This window comes from Mustela nigripes, chromosome 2 (genome assembly GCF_022355385.1).
Source record: "Mustela nigripes isolate SB6536 chromosome 2, MUSNIG.SB6536, whole genome shotgun sequence".
NCBI lineage: Eukaryota > Metazoa > Chordata > Mammalia > Carnivora > Mustelidae > Mustela > Mustela nigripes.
In genome coordinates, this window is record NC_081558.1 from 14,873,282 (window position 1) to 14,890,304 (window position 17,023).

The 17,023-nt window shown below is 56.6% G+C and overlaps 1 protein-coding gene across 2 annotated transcripts in view; it reads left to right on the forward strand.

Annotated features, from left to right (window-relative positions):
• MAU2 (MAU2 sister chromatid cohesion factor) overlaps positions 1-16,697 on the forward strand; it is a 26,094-nt gene extending 9,397 nt beyond the window's left edge. The window contains exons 5-19 of one of the 2 annotated variants that reach the window (XM_059389512.1): positions 991-1,085; positions 2,792-2,819; positions 3,119-3,274; positions 4,489-4,635; positions 4,719-4,809; positions 5,972-6,075; positions 6,631-6,708; positions 6,992-7,057; positions 9,029-9,115; positions 10,202-10,251; positions 10,447-10,524; positions 10,682-10,793; positions 12,115-12,205; positions 13,282-13,409; positions 13,794-16,697. In XM_059389512.1, the coding sequence (XP_059245495.1) occupies positions 991-1,085; positions 2,792-2,819; positions 3,119-3,274; positions 4,489-4,635; positions 4,719-4,809; positions 5,972-6,075; positions 6,631-6,708; positions 6,992-7,057; positions 9,029-9,115; positions 10,202-10,251; positions 10,447-10,524; positions 10,682-10,793; positions 12,115-12,205; positions 13,282-13,409; positions 13,794-13,868 (1,386 nt within the window). In that variant the 3' untranslated portion in view covers positions 13,869-16,697. The remainder of the gene's footprint in view (positions 1-990; positions 1,086-2,791; positions 2,820-3,118; positions 3,275-4,488; positions 4,636-4,718; positions 4,810-5,971; positions 6,076-6,630; positions 6,709-6,991; positions 7,058-9,028; positions 9,116-10,201; positions 10,252-10,446; positions 10,525-10,681; positions 10,794-12,114; positions 12,206-13,281; positions 13,410-13,793) is intronic. The other variant, XM_059389513.1, reaches the window with a different exon arrangement.
• The last annotated feature ends 326 nt before the right edge of the window (positions 16,698-17,023 follow it).

Here is a 17,023-nt window from a genome sequence, read left to right on the forward strand (position 1 = left end):
TGTGGGTTAAGCCGCTGCCTTCGGCTCAGGTCATGATCTCAGGGTCCTGGGATCGAGTCCCGCATCGGGCTCTCTGCTCAGCGGGGAGCCTGCTTCCTCCTCTCTCTCTCTCTGCCTGCCTCTCTGCTTGCTTGTGATTTCTCTCTGTCAAATAAATAAATAAAAATCTTTTAAAAAAAAAAAAAAAGAGTTGACCTAAGAGTCCAGGGGACTGCCTATTGGATCATGAGTGTCCATGTAGGTCCCCTGCCCAACCTCCCTTCAGCTCTGCAGACATAGTGCTTTGACACACTCCAGGGGTAGTGGCCTTTCTAGGCTGGGCCTTCCTGGCCACAGTGGAGAGGCCTGCCAGCTGGGGGTCAGGATGGGCACAGGTATGCTCTACTGTGAGGGACACCTCTTTTGTTCTGGGCTCTGCCCACACCTCCCCCCTCATTGGCTGGCCTCCAGTCTCTTCTGTCTCAGATCCAGCCTGCCTACCAAGCTGCTCTTGCCCACACTCCATGACAACCCTGTCACCTGCCTGTGCAGCCAGACTGTGAGTCACCTGCCTTGGTCCCTGCAGGGGCCGACACCCCTGACCAAGACCCGGCACCTGCACTTACTTCTGAACCTGTTGAGCCTTTCCTGTTCACAGTGTCTTTAGACACTTATCCCGGAGGGAGTCCCTCCTCACTTGGGGCCCCTCTGGGTGCCTCCCCTGTGACTAGCCCCCAAAGGCAGTGACACACTCACCAAGTATTGGGGGTCTGTGCCCATAAGAGTTAACTCCTGCCTCTCTGAGCCATCATCATCTATACCGTAGACTAGACGAGGTAGAGTTCGCCCAAAGTAATTAACGTGATGAGATGATTTGGTTGATTTAGCTCAAAACTGACACTGAAACAATTTGGTAGGTGTGTGGGGGGGTTCAGTTTTAAGTCACCGGCAGAGCACTAAGGTCAGGTATTAGGTACTGTAAAGCAAGTGTCATTACTCTCTCCTTTCTAGCAACTGCACACACTTGAGAAGGACCTGGTGTCAGCCTGCGACCTCCTGGGCGTGGGGGCTGAGTACGCCCGGGTGGTGGGATCCGAGTACACACGGTAGGCACCCTCTCTCCACACCCCTCTCCCTCTTACTTGGAGACGGCCTGGCTGTCTGGTCCCGGGCAGCAAAGAGCATTGGCACTCTGGCTAGAAACGGGGATCGCTTTTGCACAGAGTAAAAACCACGAGGATGAAAGCAGCACCTGATGTCCCTTGCCCTGTTGGTTTGTGGAGTTGGAGGGGAGAGTGGACTGGAAGGGAGGGCAGCCTGCATTCTCGGAGCTTGCATGGATCTAGTGTCTCGTAAGATAAAAAGTGCTCATATGATGTGCTGGGCTGGTTCCTTGGAGGCACAGACGCAGGAGTGGTGCCCCCGGAGGGCAAACATGGTGTGCTTGGCAGTGCCTGCGGGCAGCCCCGGTGTCCCCGCTCAGGGGACACTGAGGAGCTTTAGATGTACAATAGGAGATCGAGGAAATGGACTTTTGTATAGAAGAGGGGACATGAGTTCATGTTACCTACAGAACTGCTTAGACCGAGGTCTGGAGACTGGTGCACTATGGTCAGGAGTCAGAGGGCACTGGTGCTTCACTGTGTACCCTCTGTAAAGGCCTCCAGTCTACGTCTCCCCCCCCCCCCCCCTTAAAGAGCTCTGCAGTAGGCAGGCATCAGGCTCCAGTGCTCTTATTCTGTTGTATACTTTAGGGTTCTGGAACATTTGGTTTCACAGGGGCTGATCTGAGCCCATGGAGCTGTTGGGAAAAAACTGTCCCCGACTCCGTTCTCTGAACTTGAGACTTGAAAGTGCCCACTGGAGTCACTCAGTTTCCTCCAGGCTGTCCTGGACTCTTGGCCACCCTGCCCTGAGACAGTGGCTGTCACACACTCTGGTCCCACATTCCTGGCCTTTCCTGCCTGCTTTGTGCTGTAGCTGTCACTGGGTTCCTGGCACCACTCAGGCCCCACAGGGCATGGGGGCAGCTGAACACTATACATGTTCGCTCGAGAGTGTCTCCTGCCAGGTCTCTGTGCCACTGAGGACAGGCGGCCTGGGTGGGCTCCAGCAGAGCATAGCAGCTGCAGATCATTTGGCCCAGAACCTCTGACCACGGACGTAGGGTACTAACATGTGACACTGTGGGAACCTTGATAAAAAGTTCCCAGCCTTACATTTCGATGGCCATGAGGTAACAACGGAGAATGACATGGTGGCCTAGAGCATAGACATCTGTTATGTGTGACTGTGACCTCCCCACCTCACCCAGTCTCCTCACCCAGAAGATGGGGAGAATGGCACCTGCTGGATGGGAGTGTCTGTCGTAGCACACAGGCACTCTATAAAGACTGGCAGAACAGAAACTTTGCTTTTGAACAAACTGGGGGCCAGTGGGCTCTGCTCAGCCACAGGGACTCCGGAAAGCAGCAGCGCCAGCCTCCCACCAGCGCTTGCCCAGTACTATCCGCTGACAAGGAGCCCCTTTACTCTGTCCACCAGGCTGGGTTCGTGGCACGCTTGCCATTCTGTACTCCGCTCCTCCACACTTTCTCAGCCCCTGTTTATGCCTTCTGGGCTTTTGAACCTTATGAACACCTAGCCAGGCAAAAAAGAGATCAGACAGGGTGAAGTAGAACAGCCTATGAAACAGACCTCACTGGAGACCACCAGGGACTGCTGCACATTGGGTCCCTGTGAACATTGGGGTAGCACGGTCTTCCTGGGAGGTGCCAGGACCTCACAGACTGACTCACCCTCTCTTTTCTAGGGCTCTATTCCTGCTCAGCAAAGGAATGGTAAGTCAAGACTGGGTGAAGGGGGGCTGGTGTGGAGGACTTGAGGCCGGGCCCCACTCATATGCTGCAGTGTAGTCTCTTAGGGTCCCTGACCCTCATACACAGCAGGCTGTAGCAAGGGTGAGGCTCTGGTGCCCCTGCCGGGTTCAGAATGAAACTCTGATTCCAGAGATTTGTGCTAAGGAAGAAGCAGCCCCGGGTTAGTTTTGTGCTCTCTCTGTACGGTGCTGGTGGTCCCCTGGAGAGGGGCAGATCTGGGCACCAAGAGGTGCTCCCAGCACCCATGCATCCCTCCCCAGCTGCTGCTGATGGAGCGCAAGCTACAGGAAGTGCATCCGCTGCTGACCCTCTGTGGACAGATAGTTGAGAACTGGCAAGGGAACCCCATCCAGAAGGAGTCTCTGCGTGTCTTCTTCCTGGTCCTCCAGGTGACCCACTACTTGGATGCCGGGCAGGTACGTAGGGCCTCCCACCCAAGGACTGTTGGGGAATGGGCAGGCTGTGAGCGGGCTTTAGGCCAAGACGTCACTTCTGCTGTTGCCTCCTATCACTGGCCACGTGATATGTCTATCATTAGGGGCTCAGCCTTACCTACACACCTTGTCATGGTCTGGTACGGGTGCTTTGTCCCCATGGGCAGAGGGCACTGGAGAATGGGGGTCTCCTTGTCCTAGCATCATGGAGGGGGTAGTGGTGGCACAGATGTGTGCTCAGAGCATGGATGGCTGAAGGCATCTCAGGGCAGTTTGTGGAATCCATGAGAATACAGTGAGCATTGTGGCATGGTGCCTGGCCCAGAGCAGGTGCTCTGGCCGTGTCTGATCACCATCCCCCAGCTGGTGACAGCTTTATGAAGTTTGAGAAGGGACTGACAGGATCAGCTGTATCTAGATGTAGACCGTAATCCCTGTGGGGCTGAGCAGCAGGTGCTTCTGTGTGTGCGAGAGCACCGCAGCCTTTTGGGGGTGCCGCTGCATCCAACCTCCCCTGCCCCGGCCTAGTGATCAGCCACAGGCAGGACCTCTCTGGTGTGCGGGGAGGCCACGGGTAGAGCCTAGTGGGTGTCTGATTGGTAAGGGGCCTCCTCTGTTCCCCTATCTGCACCCAGCTGTGCCTGTTGGGCTAAGCACCATACTCGACACACAGGAGTATAGAGCAAACTCTCGTGCTGAGCTGATGGCTGCAGAGGTAGCCTAGGGGGGCCTTGGGACAGGGCTTCCCAGTATAGAGAGGCAAGTCTGTACAAACCATGGCACCTACGGGACTCCCAGGGAGTTGCTTCATACCCTCAGGATAACCAGCAGCCCCAGCCCTACTTTCCTCTCCTGGGGTCACTACAGCAAAGAAGGAACATGGCTCTAGCAGGGTCTTTGAACAGGCTTCTCTCAGGCCTTGGGATTTGACCCAAAAGTGGGTGGTGGCGAAGTTTTGGTCCCCCAAATGACCTCCCTGGCCCAACCCTGTGCCCCAAGAGCCGGCTGACCCATCAGGGGGTGGGTCTCCTGTAGGCAGTGAGCATAGCAGGAGCTCCTGGGAGGAAGGGCCTGAGAGGTGACTGGACAGGCAGGACGTGGCTAGCTGACCCCATGGGGGCCTCGTATCCTAAGGGGCCTGGCCCCGGTGGGAGTCGGCAGCCCATCAGCTTCTTGGCACCTCTCTCCCACTGCAGGTGAAGAGTGTGAAGCCGTGCTTGAAGCAGCTGCAGCAATGCATCCAGACCATCTCCACACTGCACGATGATGAGATCCTGCCCAGCAACCCCGCTGACCTCTTCCACTGGCTGCCCAAGGAGCACATGTGTGTGCTCGTTTACCTGGTGAGTCTCCAGGGGACGGGGGCCATGGCTGCAGCGGGGAGAGGAGGATCACAGTGACCACCACTGTCTGGTCTTGTCGCCAGGTGACCGTGATGCACTCCATGCAGGCTGGCTACCTGGAGAAAGCACAGAAGTACACAGACAAAGCGCTCATGCAGCTGGAGAAGCTCAAAAGTAAGTCTCCGCGGACTGGACTCTACTTGGCGGGGCATGTAGTCACAGCGCCCCCTGGTGGGTGGCCTGAGTACCACCTCTTGTGCTGGCCTGAAAAACCCGGAATGACAGCAGCCTTGAGCAGTCACCATGAATCCCCCACCCCGTGGGTCTTGTTAACCCAGTTGGAAGATGGGAGTGGTCTCGGGTTGGAGCAGACCAGGCCAAGCCTTAGGCTTGATCCTCAATCCCAGGCCAGAAATGCTCTTGTGCCATGTCTGTCCTATCCCCTCACTGCTCAAGATGACTATGAGGGTTTGTGGGTCCCAAGCTGGGCCTGTTGGGACAGCAGTGCTCAGTTGAAACAGACGGTGGCTGCTTTTGCAGTCTGTTCTCAGTGCTGTGACATGGATCATGCCGGGTGAGGCTGGGACTGGAACTCAGATGTCCCGGACTAGCAACAGGTCCTCTGGAGGTTATGGGTTCTTCCTGGAAGCTCAGCTAATCCATCCTGTGGGACCAGGGACCTTTGATTAGTAGGAACGCAGAGCCGTCCATGTCCCTGGCTGGCTCGGCACCCCTGATAATCCTGTGCCCTCATCAGTGCTGCTGGGGGTGGAGCCTTCAGAACTAGAGAACCAAAGCCCACGGGGATGGTGGTTCTCTCCCTCCAGATGAGCTGGGAAAGGGCTGTGGGTGCCGTCTGGCTCCAGTATGAGGACAGCCTCTCAGGGAAGCCAAGAGCTGGGTTCCCTCACTGCTGCCTGGGGCCTGTTGCTCATTTTCACTCTCCTGGGCTCCTGCAGCATTTCTAGAACCCACTGCATGCAGAGCGTTATGGAGCATGTCCCTGGGTCACAGTAGAGTGAGGATGGAAGGCGGATCTTTCCAGGGATTTCTTCCTCTTAGAACGCTCTGGTCACTAAAACCTGGCTCCGGGCCTGTCTTCCCACCTGGATAGGGAGATGAACCCCTCACTCTAGGGTGCAGTCGGCACCGACAGAGGTGACAGAGCTGGTGCTGAACTCGTGCCTTGCAGAGCAAATGGGCTTAGGCCTGGGCAGCCAGGGGCCCAGTGTGGCAGGAGGTGGGAGGACGCAGAGTCCTGAGGAGGCTCTGTGTCCGTCTCCTTGGGTCTCCTCTAGCTGCGCATTGAGTGCTCACCCCCGCCTCTCGCCCCCAGTGCTTGACTGCAGCCCCATCCTGTCCTCCTTCCAAGTCATCCTGCTCGAGCACATCATCATGTGCAGGCTTGTCACGGGACATAAGGCCACCGCACTGCAGGAGGTAATGCTGCCAGAGGCCACATGCGTGGGTGGGAGAGCTGTTGGAGCTGGCCGGGTCTCAGAAGTCGTCCATGGGAAAGTGTAAATTTGCCCAGTGTGTGGCAGCAGAACATCTGAATCTTGTCATTTCACTGTACTTTGTTAGGTCATGGCCCCGATGGATGTGACAAATCAGTGCTCCTTCCCTAAAAGTTTGCATGCCCCAAGAACACAGGGTCTGAGGATTTGGGGTTCCCTGGCAGGGATCCTAGCATTCCTCCTGCCCCAATCCATACTCTCTGATGTTTATGTTCTTGAGAGAGTGGGGGGGGGGGCCCTGAGTAGGGGTAAGGTGCTGTACGGCTGAGACCCGTGTTAGAAAAGGAGGGTAAAGTGGGAGTAATGGACAAGGGTTGTTGTTCTTAAGGAGGTCAGGGCTGCACTTGGCCCTTGTGACAGATGCATCTGCTGGGACTTTGTGGCACACCTGTCAGCTTTAGGGGTCTCCCAAAGGCCAGTGGGACACCAGGTGCCACCATAGAGACCACGTGACGGTGATCTTGCTCTTTCCTGGCAGATTTCCCAGGTCTGCCAGCTGTGCCAGCAGTCCCCCCGGCTCTTCTCCAACCACGCGGCACAGCTGCACACACTGCTGGTAAGTGCCCGGGCCTGCCCACCCCCGGCCCCCTTCCAGCGAGAAATCCCATGACAGCTGCCCCAGGCGGGACCCAGAATGGTTCCAGTGGGCCGTATTCTGATAAGCATCTGAGGTTGGAGTGGAGTTGGGTCCCGGGAGGTAGGGAATCATTAAGCATGCCATCTTTATGCGCCTTTGCGGGAGTAAAGCGCAGAGGTAGCCAGCTCAGCAGTCACTTGTCGAGTCGTGCAGCCCTGGGCAGTCTGCGTGGCCTCAAGCCCTCTGTGCCTCCTCCTTCCAGGGCCTGTACTGCGTCTCCGTCAACTGCATGGACAATGCAGAAGCCCAGTTTACCACAGCCCTGCGGGTAAGGTGCCGGCCCTCACTGCCAGGGGCGGGCGGTGCCTCTCAGTGAGGAACCGGGCACGGTCTGTGAGGAGTACAACCTCTGCACAAAACCGTGCTTGGTGGGTGACTCTGCAGCATTCAGCCTGACGCCGGCCGTGGCAGTGACGTGCCGTTTATCCAGGCCTTTCTGCGGCAAGGCCAGCACTGGCAGCACAGTATGACGAGGGATAGCTTTGGGCAAGGAGGCCTTTGGCCAGCCTGGGGTGGGGTGAACCTGGAGGGCCTCCGTCAGGGAGAGCCCAGTGCCCACTGGTGCCACGACCTGTTCAGCTGCTTGCACTCCCAATTCCCAGCCTTCCTGATAACCTGCGGGTTGGTGTTGGCTCCTGTTACAGCTGAAGATGCAGTCCCTCGGCAGGGCTCTGGGGCTCCCTGGAGTCACCCCTGCAGCCGTACTGGGTCTGCTCTCACACTGCGGCAGGCTGATTGCCCCGGGGGGTCATAAAGGAGCTCTGCTGGGGCGACGTCCTCACCTCAGACAGGATTGCAACAGGCCCCGGGAGGAAGCTGGTGCGTCCCCCTAGACAGGGCCACCCCAGGCATGGGAGTTGATAGCCCGGGGCCAGGTCTCGGTTCTGCCTGACTTGTTCCAGGACCAGATAAGCACATCCCCACCTTGGCCTTGGTGTCCCCACAGGAAAAGGAGGCTGGCAACACCTCCCCCCACCAGGGTCCTGAGGGGGGCGCAAGCAGAGGGGGGCAGTGGGGGCAGTTTGCACTCTGTCAGATGAGGAGTTCTGCTCTGTCCCCTTGTGCTACTCTCCAGATCTCTTTGCTCCTGGGGTTGGGTTCAGAGGCATTACTGCTCCTCTGAGACGTTCCATGTGGCTCTGGATGCTGCCAGCCCCGCCGTTGGTCTTGACAACATGGAGGAGCCTCTGGCAGCATGCCAGAGTCTGAAGAGTGGGCAGGGGACCCACTCGCATGGCCTTCTGAGCCTCTTTGTCCTTGCCCACTCGTCTGGGCCCTGGGAGGCTCGCACTGCTGGCTGCAGTGGTACCGGGACACCCATACACGGCTGCCCTATTCCCTGCAATTACCCCATGGCCGTGAGCCTCCCCATCTCAACATGCACCTAGGGGCTGCTGCTGCTGCTGCTGCTTTGATGGTATGCGCCTCAGGGGAGGCGTTCTTCCCACACGGCACTCCTACAGGCCACGTGGGAAGCGGTGCGGCCAGGATACACGCTCAGACCCTGGGCCTAGACACGTGCTCTTCCTGTGGTCCTACAGCAAACTAGAGCATGATACTCGCAGCAGAAGACCTCCTGGGCCCCCTCAGTGCATGCCAGGGTCCGGGGTGGGGGGGGCTGCATTTCCTAGGCAGCCCCAGCCTCCTGCACCGCTGTGCTCACTCCGCCCTGCTGGGAACCAGGATCCTGATACTGCTCGGGCTGTTCAAATTGGTCTCTTGCTGGACTGTCCTCATTTCCCGATAACTGAGGACAGTGGTCCACCCACCAGCAGCTATGAGCAGCGTCTGTGGTGCCCAACAGCCTCTGTTACCCTCCTGACAGCGGCCTTCCCAGGGCCAGCCCGGGCCTCTGCTGTGTCAGCCCACCCTGGGGTCGCAGGGGTCACTGCTTGTGGTGTGGAGGGAGGGCGTGTCTGGGTCTCAGTCTTGGGAAACAAGCAGAAAAGAGACTGAAGTGTAGTGTGTTCTCAGGGCAGGATCAGGGGCAGCTGATTTTCCTTTTCTGTTTCCTAAGTTTCTCCTATTGTAGAGGATGGTTTTACAGTAAAGAGAGCTAACAGCTCTATGTTTCTGGGGTCTGGGAGGCAGGTAGGGGGATCTGTCTGAAAGGAAAGAAAAAGCATGATTCCAGATTAGCTTCCCTGGAGGATTGGATGGCTCAGCTGCCACTGAGTGGCCTCAGTGTGATGGGGCTCTGCCTGGCCTGACCCTCTAATGTCCATGTGTCCCATTCTAGCTCACCAACCACCAGGAGCTGTGGGCCTTCATCGTGACCAATCTGGCGAGTGTGTATATACGGGAAGGAAATAGACACCAAGAGGTAGTAGGTGACATGCTTCATGTTTGGTATCTTTTCAACTCTTACTCGGGGCGGTGGGGTTGGGGTGGTCCTGGGTACCAGCCGATCTCAGCAGCCCCAAAGTTTCACCTTCCAGTAGGGCATGTCCTTGGAGGACAGGTGCTTCACACCAGGTTCCCTGTGCGACCCTCAGCCCTACGAGTCCCTTCAGCCCTGGGCATCCCCTCAGCCCTAGGGTTACCCACTCCCAGCCCTAGCCTCCTGCCTCCAGAGTATCGAGATTTAGTTGCTGTTCCACCTCCTTTCATTTTATCTTTAGTCTAGAGAAAGGTTAGCCAACCTCCCAGCTTCTGGGTTTGGATGCATTGGGCTCCGGGGAGCAGAAGGCCCAGCCTTGTCTGCTCCAGCAGTTAGCAGTTAGGGCAGTGTCGTCTAGGACTAGGAGTGGGCTCTGTGGGTCACACTTGATGGGTCATGGGAGAGCTTGTCTTCCGTGTGTCTTTGCCTTCCCAGTGTCTGCCTCCTGGAGGTGCTGTGGGGCACTGGAAGCAGCTTCAGCTCACTTTAGCCATGTCCTTTACCCCTCCTTCCTCCTTGGCAGCCAGAGGAGACCTAGAACGTCAGTTCCGTGGCTGCCTATCAGAGCCTCCCAGGATTCCTGCACCTCCAGATAAACCCCCGGCCCATAAGACCCATGTGGGCCAGTCTTCCCACCGCGCTCCCCCGCACTGGGCTCTTCTGACCATACAAAGGCTGAGACTGAGCCACTGCTCTGACCACCCAGCCCCCTCTGATGTGGGGCAGGCTAACGCTGTGAGGACCCCAACCTTAACTCCTCACACTGGAGGCCATGATTGCCATCAGGTGGTGGCGGGGGGCGCTTAGGAAGTAAACAGCTCCATGCAGTCTCTGTAGTGCCCAAACCTGTCCTCGAAGGTCCTGACCCCACTCCCCACTCAGGTTACTCAGGCATGGGATTCGGGGTGAGGGCGTGGTGCTCTCGGGTTGAGAAGATGCAAGCAGCCCTAGTCAAATTTAGTGGTGAATTTGAGGCTGAATTTTCCTGTGTTTCAAAATGCAAAACGATCCTAACTGACATTTCTGCCACAGCTGTACAGTTTGTTGGAAAGGATCAATCCGGACCATAGCTTCCCTGTCAGGTAGGCGGCCCAAGAGCTGAGTGCCCACCGGACCTGTTGTCTTCATGCTTTCGTTGCTCACGGGGTGGCGCCGGTGCTCATGGGACCCATCCGCCCTGTGTCCCCGATGCCTCTCGCCCCTCTCTTCTTACTCCCCTTTGGAAACCTGCTGCACTCGCAAAAACACCACCAAAGTGTGCCCATCTCTCTTGTCAGCTCACACTGCCTGCGAGCAGCAGCTTTCTACGTGCGCGGACTCTTCTCCTTCTTCCAGGGACGATACAATGAGGCCAAGTGAGTACGGGGAGAGGACAGGTTGCCCCTGCCTGGCGCCTCTTGGGCTGGCCCTCGGTGTGCTCCCTGACAGCATGTGCTCAGGTCCTTGAGGTGGCTGCAGCCTCTGCCTACTGATAAGGCGTCCAATGGGCCTTCAGCATCTGTTCTCACATAGGCGATTTCTTCGAGAAACTCTGAAGATGTCCAATGCAGAGGACCTGAACCGGCTCACAGCCTGCTCCCTTGTGCTCCTGGGCCACATCTTCTATGTGCTGGGGAACCACAGAGTGAGTGCCCGGGGCTGGGCCAAGAGGGGACCAGCACGGTGCTTGTGTACTACCACCTAGCAGCAGTTTGTATCCTGTGCCCCTCCGTGACCTTATCTCAGTAACCTCCCCACTGCTCCATGAGTCCTCTCCTGGCAGCTTCCAGACAGAGGTCCAACCCAGGTCTCGAGGAGAAGAGTAGTTTTTCGTGTTCTGTTGGGCATTCTGAGGTCTTGGAAAGACTTTATTCAATTCTGAAAAGGTTAGAGACCCACCTGGAGCTCATCTTTGAGGTGCCCACTGTGGGGCAGTGTGAAGTCATTGCGCTTTTGTGTTTTGAACAGTCCTGCCTGTGTTGAAGCTAGGCCTCGGGAGCTGGTTTGGAGGGTTTACAAATCTCTCGTCTATGTGCGAGTATCTGCCAGTGGCTGCTGCACTGGGAGTTCTTCCCTGTCTGTCACCTTGAATCCTGCATCCAGGCCAGCAGAGCTTGTTGTCCCCAGGTTGAGCAGGGTCGGAACAGTGCTGCCAGTCATCATGGGGTCAGGAATGGGTGTTGAGGTCCCCCCGCCCCCTCTCGGCACATCCTAAGGATTAAGGGGGGCAGCATTATAAAGTCACACAGTTGGGGTTGGAGAGTTAGCGTGCCCTGGTGTCCCACAGAACCACATGTCAGGTAGCCTCCCATGAAAGTGGGCTTGTATATAGAAGAGACACCGCCCTGCCTCTTCCTCCTATCTGTTCAGCCCTCCTCACCCCCACCGGGGCAGACTGCTTCCTCCTCCCAGGCCCCGCCCTGGGGTCTCTGAATGTGCTTTTTTTTTTTTTTTTTTTTTTTTTTTTTTTTTTTAATTTGACAGACAGAGATCACAAGCAGGCAGAGGCAGGCAGAGAGAGAGGAAGGGAAGCGGGCTCCCTGCTGAGCAGAGCCTGATGTGGGGCTCGATCCCAGGACTCTGGGGCTATGACCTGAGCCGAAGGCAGTGGCTTTAACCCACTGAGCCACCCAGGCGCCCCTGAATGTGCATTTCTAACCGGCTTCTGTTCTGGGTCCAGAGCTAACTACCTCTGATGTTCTGGTTAGAGACAAAGGCGCGTAGACTCGTGCAGGGCCAGCAGCGTCCCCATGAGAGCGGAAAGCGGGTGCAGTTCATTTTCTTCTGTGGCGGTTGAAGAGTACATCAGAGGAGGTCATTTGAGATGGGCTCTGGAGTAGGAGTAGGAGCCTTCCAGGCAGCAGCAGGAGGGCACAGCCTGGGCTGGGGGTGGTAGATGGGTGCTGGGCTGTCCCTGCCACTGGCCGCAGCCCCCACGCCCTTCCCTGGCTGCTCTCGGTCAACAGGAGAGTAACAACATGGTGGTGCCTGCCATGCAGCTGGCTAGCAAGATCCCAGACATGTCCGTGCAGCTGTGGTCCTCAGCCCTGCTGAGAGGTGAGTACAACGGCCAGCCCTGCCCAGGCATCAGGGCTGTTGGGAGCCCGAATCTGAAAGAGCTCAGGTAAGCCCTGATGAACTTGTGCCCAGACTGGGCCTCTGCATGCCACACTCCCAGTTCTAGCATATGCTCAGGCACCACGGCAGGCCCCATTTGGGGGCAGTAGACACTAGGCTTATTCATGACATCACCTCCACACAGGAGCGGTCCGCCCTCTCTACAAGGCCATTTCTTGGAGTCTGGGCGAAGATGTGGGCTGTGAGTCCTAGCCCCCGCCCTCAGTTTCCCTCTCCGTGAATAGCTGTGGCAGTCGTCCCTATTGAACGGTACTGGCCAGGACACTCTGGGTGCCCAGGAGGCTCTCAGCAGGTGTCAGTGTCGTTACTGCTGATCCCTTCTTTAGATTGGACTATTAAAATCCAGCGTCTTTTTTTTTTTTTTTTTTTTTTTAAGATTTTATTTATTTGAGAAAGAAACAGCATGAGCAGGGGGAGAGGGAGAAGCAGACTGACTCCCTGCTAAACAGGTAGCCCTATGCGGGGCTGGATCCCAGGACCCTGGGATCATGACCTGAGTCGAAGGCAGATGCTTAACCAAGAGCCACCCAGGCACCCCTAAAATCCAGAGTCTTGCCGAGGGCTCTGGGGAGGAGGCAGAGGGTGTGCAGTGGGGTTGTAGGCCCATGCAGTGTCTCTGCTTCCGGAGGGGGTATTGGGTACTCTGCTCTGGTGAGTTTCTTTGTGCCTGGGACTTGGCCAGGACCTCCCCAGGAGGGCCAGAGTCCACAGGGCGCAGCCCTGAGGCTCTCACTGCCCAGCCGACCCTTGTGTCACCCACACTGCTCACCCACCTCCACGAATGTGACTCAGGAGCTCAGGGGGGCATGTGTGAGCGCTGTTGGCAGTGGGCTTTGCTGACCCTGAGACAGGCATGGCTTAGGGCAGGTGGCATGCCAGATATACAAGAACTCTCTGGCAGAGTGGGCTTTGACCTTAGGGCTCTACCCACGTCCAAGGGGAAGACGTGGGGCTGGGCAAGGTGGATCCACCCTATGTATGTGTCCCACCCTTAGACCTGAACAAGGCCTGTGGGAATGCCATGGACGCCCATGAAGCCGCCCAGATGCACCAGAACTTCTCCCAGCAACTGCTCCAGGACCACATTGAAGCCTGCAGTCTCCCTGAACACAACCTCATCACGGTATAGGACCTGGGTTTGGGGAGGTAAAATGGGGGTACTGGGTGACTCCTCAGCGCCTGCTCACTTGCCTTGTGACCTCCAGGGGGCACATTCCCTGAGAAGGGAAGTACACGCTTGGCTGTCATCTCCTTGCGTGTCTCCAGCAATCCCTAGCTCAGCTTAGACTCAGGGGCCCCCTCGGATGGGAGAGGTGGCATCAGTCCCCAAGTGGGTGATACATGGTGCTTCCTGGGGCCGCACTGACTGACTGAGGTGTGGAGGAGAAAGGGCCCTGGCCGGGCATTCAGCCCAAAGAGAGCAGCAGTCCAGAGCAGACACACAGCCTGGCACAGCTCTGCTCCTTCTTAGGAAAGACCTCACCTGTGTGTTCTCTGCCCTCTGCAGTGGACGGACGGCCCACCCCCCGTGCAGTTCCAAGCTCAGAATGGACCCAATACGAGCCTGGCCAGCCTCCTGTGAGGCTCCTGGAGGGAGCTGCCCAGCTTCTTAGGGCCTCTGTGGGGCCCGGCATATCCCCTACTTCCATCCAGACGGCACTTGAGCTTTCCTTGGAGGTGTGCTGGAGTGGGTGTCCCCAGGCCTCTTTTCTGACTGTCTTCAGAGCTTCCAGGTCCCCAGGCAGTGTGCAGGGCTGATTCCGCCCTCCCAGGAAGGGCTGGCCAGCCACTCCCACCATGTAACAAGACCCCAATGCTGAGGCTTGCAGGTGGGATGTTGGAGCCAACTTTCCAGAGCCATCCTTTAAAGTGGACTTGAATTGCCAGTTCTGCTTCCACGTCTGAGTCACGCCTTCAAGGGAGCGTGTCTGGGCGGGGAGTGGGGTACCAGTTGCCAGGGTGGGTGGTACCACTGGTGCGTTGCCACGTGACTTCCGTCGCCTGGGCCCCTGTGCCTGGCTGGAGTGTTTCCTCTGTTCACAGCAGCTTCCAGAGCCCAGAGGCAAAACGCCAGTTTCTGCCCCAGAATGGGAGGGAAGAAGTGATGGCGCATGTCAGGGACAAAAATGCACATCCTACCATAACACTTTCCCAGCTTGCCTTTCTGCCCAGTGTCCCCCCATCTGACAGCCAGGACCTCTGGTTCGAAATCCTGGGGAATCCAGGAACTCGGCTTCCAAAACATCTGCACCTTGACTGGAGTCCGTGTCCAGCCGTGGAGGTGCACGTTCTTGTAGACACGGGTGTGCACGTGTGTGCGTGTGTGTGTGTGGTGATTTATGGAGCTGGGGCGGGGGGCTGAGACTCCTGTTGGTGCCAGCCGCCTTCCCCCATCAGCATCCATACTGCTGGGCAGGAAGCAGAGGAAAAGGGAGGGGACCCTCCTCAGCCCAACTCAGGGTGCCTGAACGAAGAAGGGGCTTGCTTCCTGGCAACTCTGTGGCCTCCTCAGCAGAAGACATTTGCAGAGCCTGGTCCCTCATGCTGCTCTCAGGAGGAAGGATGAGGAGACCTACCCACCTTGGGTCTTGGGACAGGACTGAAAGCTCTCCCTGAGCTGGACCCCAGGAGGCTCTGCCAGGCCCAGACAACCATGCTTGGTTCTTTGTGCTCCTCTTGGATAACTGAGGGAGTTCCCCGTGGTGATGGGGGCATTGGGGGCAGTGGAGGTTACCACATCCTCCAGCTTCCAGTGCCTGGGAGCATTCCCCCACAGAGGAGTGGTGAGTGGTCTTGCTAGTCAGGTGGCTTGTTAGTTTGCATCTTGTTATCCTTACACTGTGAGGGCTGCTTTTCAAAGCCTCAGTGTCTGACAGAAGGAACACTGGGATCACTCAGGTCAGCTGCTCAGGCCCTGAGGCCTGAGTGTGCCTTAGCCACAAGCAGGGCTGTCAGCAGACCTCCCTGCGCAGGGCCAGTGCCCTTCCCAGGCCAGCATCAGGCCACTGGGGGCCAGCGACAGGCATGCAAAGTGAGCTGCTGATTGGAGGCATGGGCTGGCCGGGGCTTGTCATAAGAGGACCCACCATCTGTGTGGCATCCTGGGTCACCCAGGAGAGCCTAGCACTGTCCTGTGCTGCTCAGGGCCACCTTCTTGGCTGACCCCGCCCTCCCCGGGCCTGGGAGGCCTACAGAGGAGGGTGTGACATGTGGCCATGAGCTGCCCTGTCCTGTCTTCCTCCCCCACTCAAGGGTATCCCCTAGGCCCTCCCCTCCATCCACGGGACAGAGCCCCCCCCCTCCCCTTGCCATAGGCTGCCCCTACTGGCCTAGACCCCGCACCGCCTGACCTCTCCAGACCCTCATTACTTCGATCACGCTGTGCATCATGTTTGTCTCTGCATATTTATTTAAACCTTTCTTTGCTTCTAGGGCATTTTTTATGTAGAGCAGTTGAAATAAGAACCTCAAAACTTAACATCTGTCCCGATGTTAAAGTGCTTTTAGTGACCACTCTGTTATCTATGTTCATGTAAAGTTAAGGATAAGTTTTTATGTTTACAGCTAAAAATTCAGTACTCGATATTTAATATTCACTCTAGCTTTATGGAAGCCAAACCGGGTGTACATGCATTTCTGCATGTGCAAGCTTTGAACCTCCCCTTTCCCGTAGCATCTTCTGGTTACATAAAGCTGTCGTAAGTACCTTCCTGCAAGTCCAAATTGAGTGCCTCACAGTTTCTCACTCAGTCATCAGAATTTAAGACAGGCAGCAAGTGAGCCCCCAGGGAGACCTTACACAGTGTCATAACTAAGTGTTTAGGAAGACCAGATTAAAAACTCCAAGCCTTTCAGTGTATAGCAATGCAAGGGAGCAGCAGAAAGATCCCTGTTGGCAGGTAAATTACTGAAAGCTCTTCTGACTGTCGTATGTTCCTCCCACCTCCTCCTGGGGTCCTCAGGGCCTGTAGGTTTGGGGGATTGGGCTGGGAGATCCCAGGTTCCCTGGCACGCATGCGCACACCGCTGCCTCCCCCGTGCTGGGTGTTTGCAGTCATCCATGGGTGAAGCGAGGGTCCTCTCCCTGGGGTAAGCACTCCACACCCCATTATTGGGAACACTGGCAAGGAAATCAGAAAAGGGCTGCCTGGTGCAGTGGGTAAATTTGTTGATTGCATTGTCTCTGTTTTGTTAAGGGTTTTTAATAAGTATGTTTGGCATACTGTCTTTTAATGGGTTTGTAATATCTATGGTTTTAGCAGCCTGTAACTTCAGCTGGTGCTTTTAATCAGGAAAAAAAATTTTGTAAATACAAAACATTGTTTAAAAGACATAACCATAGAACATAGATTCCCATTTGTGGATTTCTTTTCCTATATATTCAAAGTAAAATAATTTGCAGGAGCCATCACTCGCTTTGTCTTTGTCGCGTTGTCCCTTTTGTGCACCACTCCAGAGACAGCTTTTGCCCTCTTCCCAGGGCAGTGGGGGGCCGCTTGGTGAGTGGGCATCAGGGAGTTCTGCAGAGCGACAGAGCCCAGGCCCCAGATTGGAGGACCTGGTAGAAACCTGAGTCCTCTCCTTTACTGATGATGTTCCTCCAGAACAGCCTCGCCTGGAGGAGAGTGGACCCCTAGGACCTCAAACATTTGGCCCACAGCTGCCTGTTCCTCCCTGGCCCTCACCCCAGACACGCTTGCTCACCTAGTGTCCTATTTCCTGTGTTCCTAGAAAACA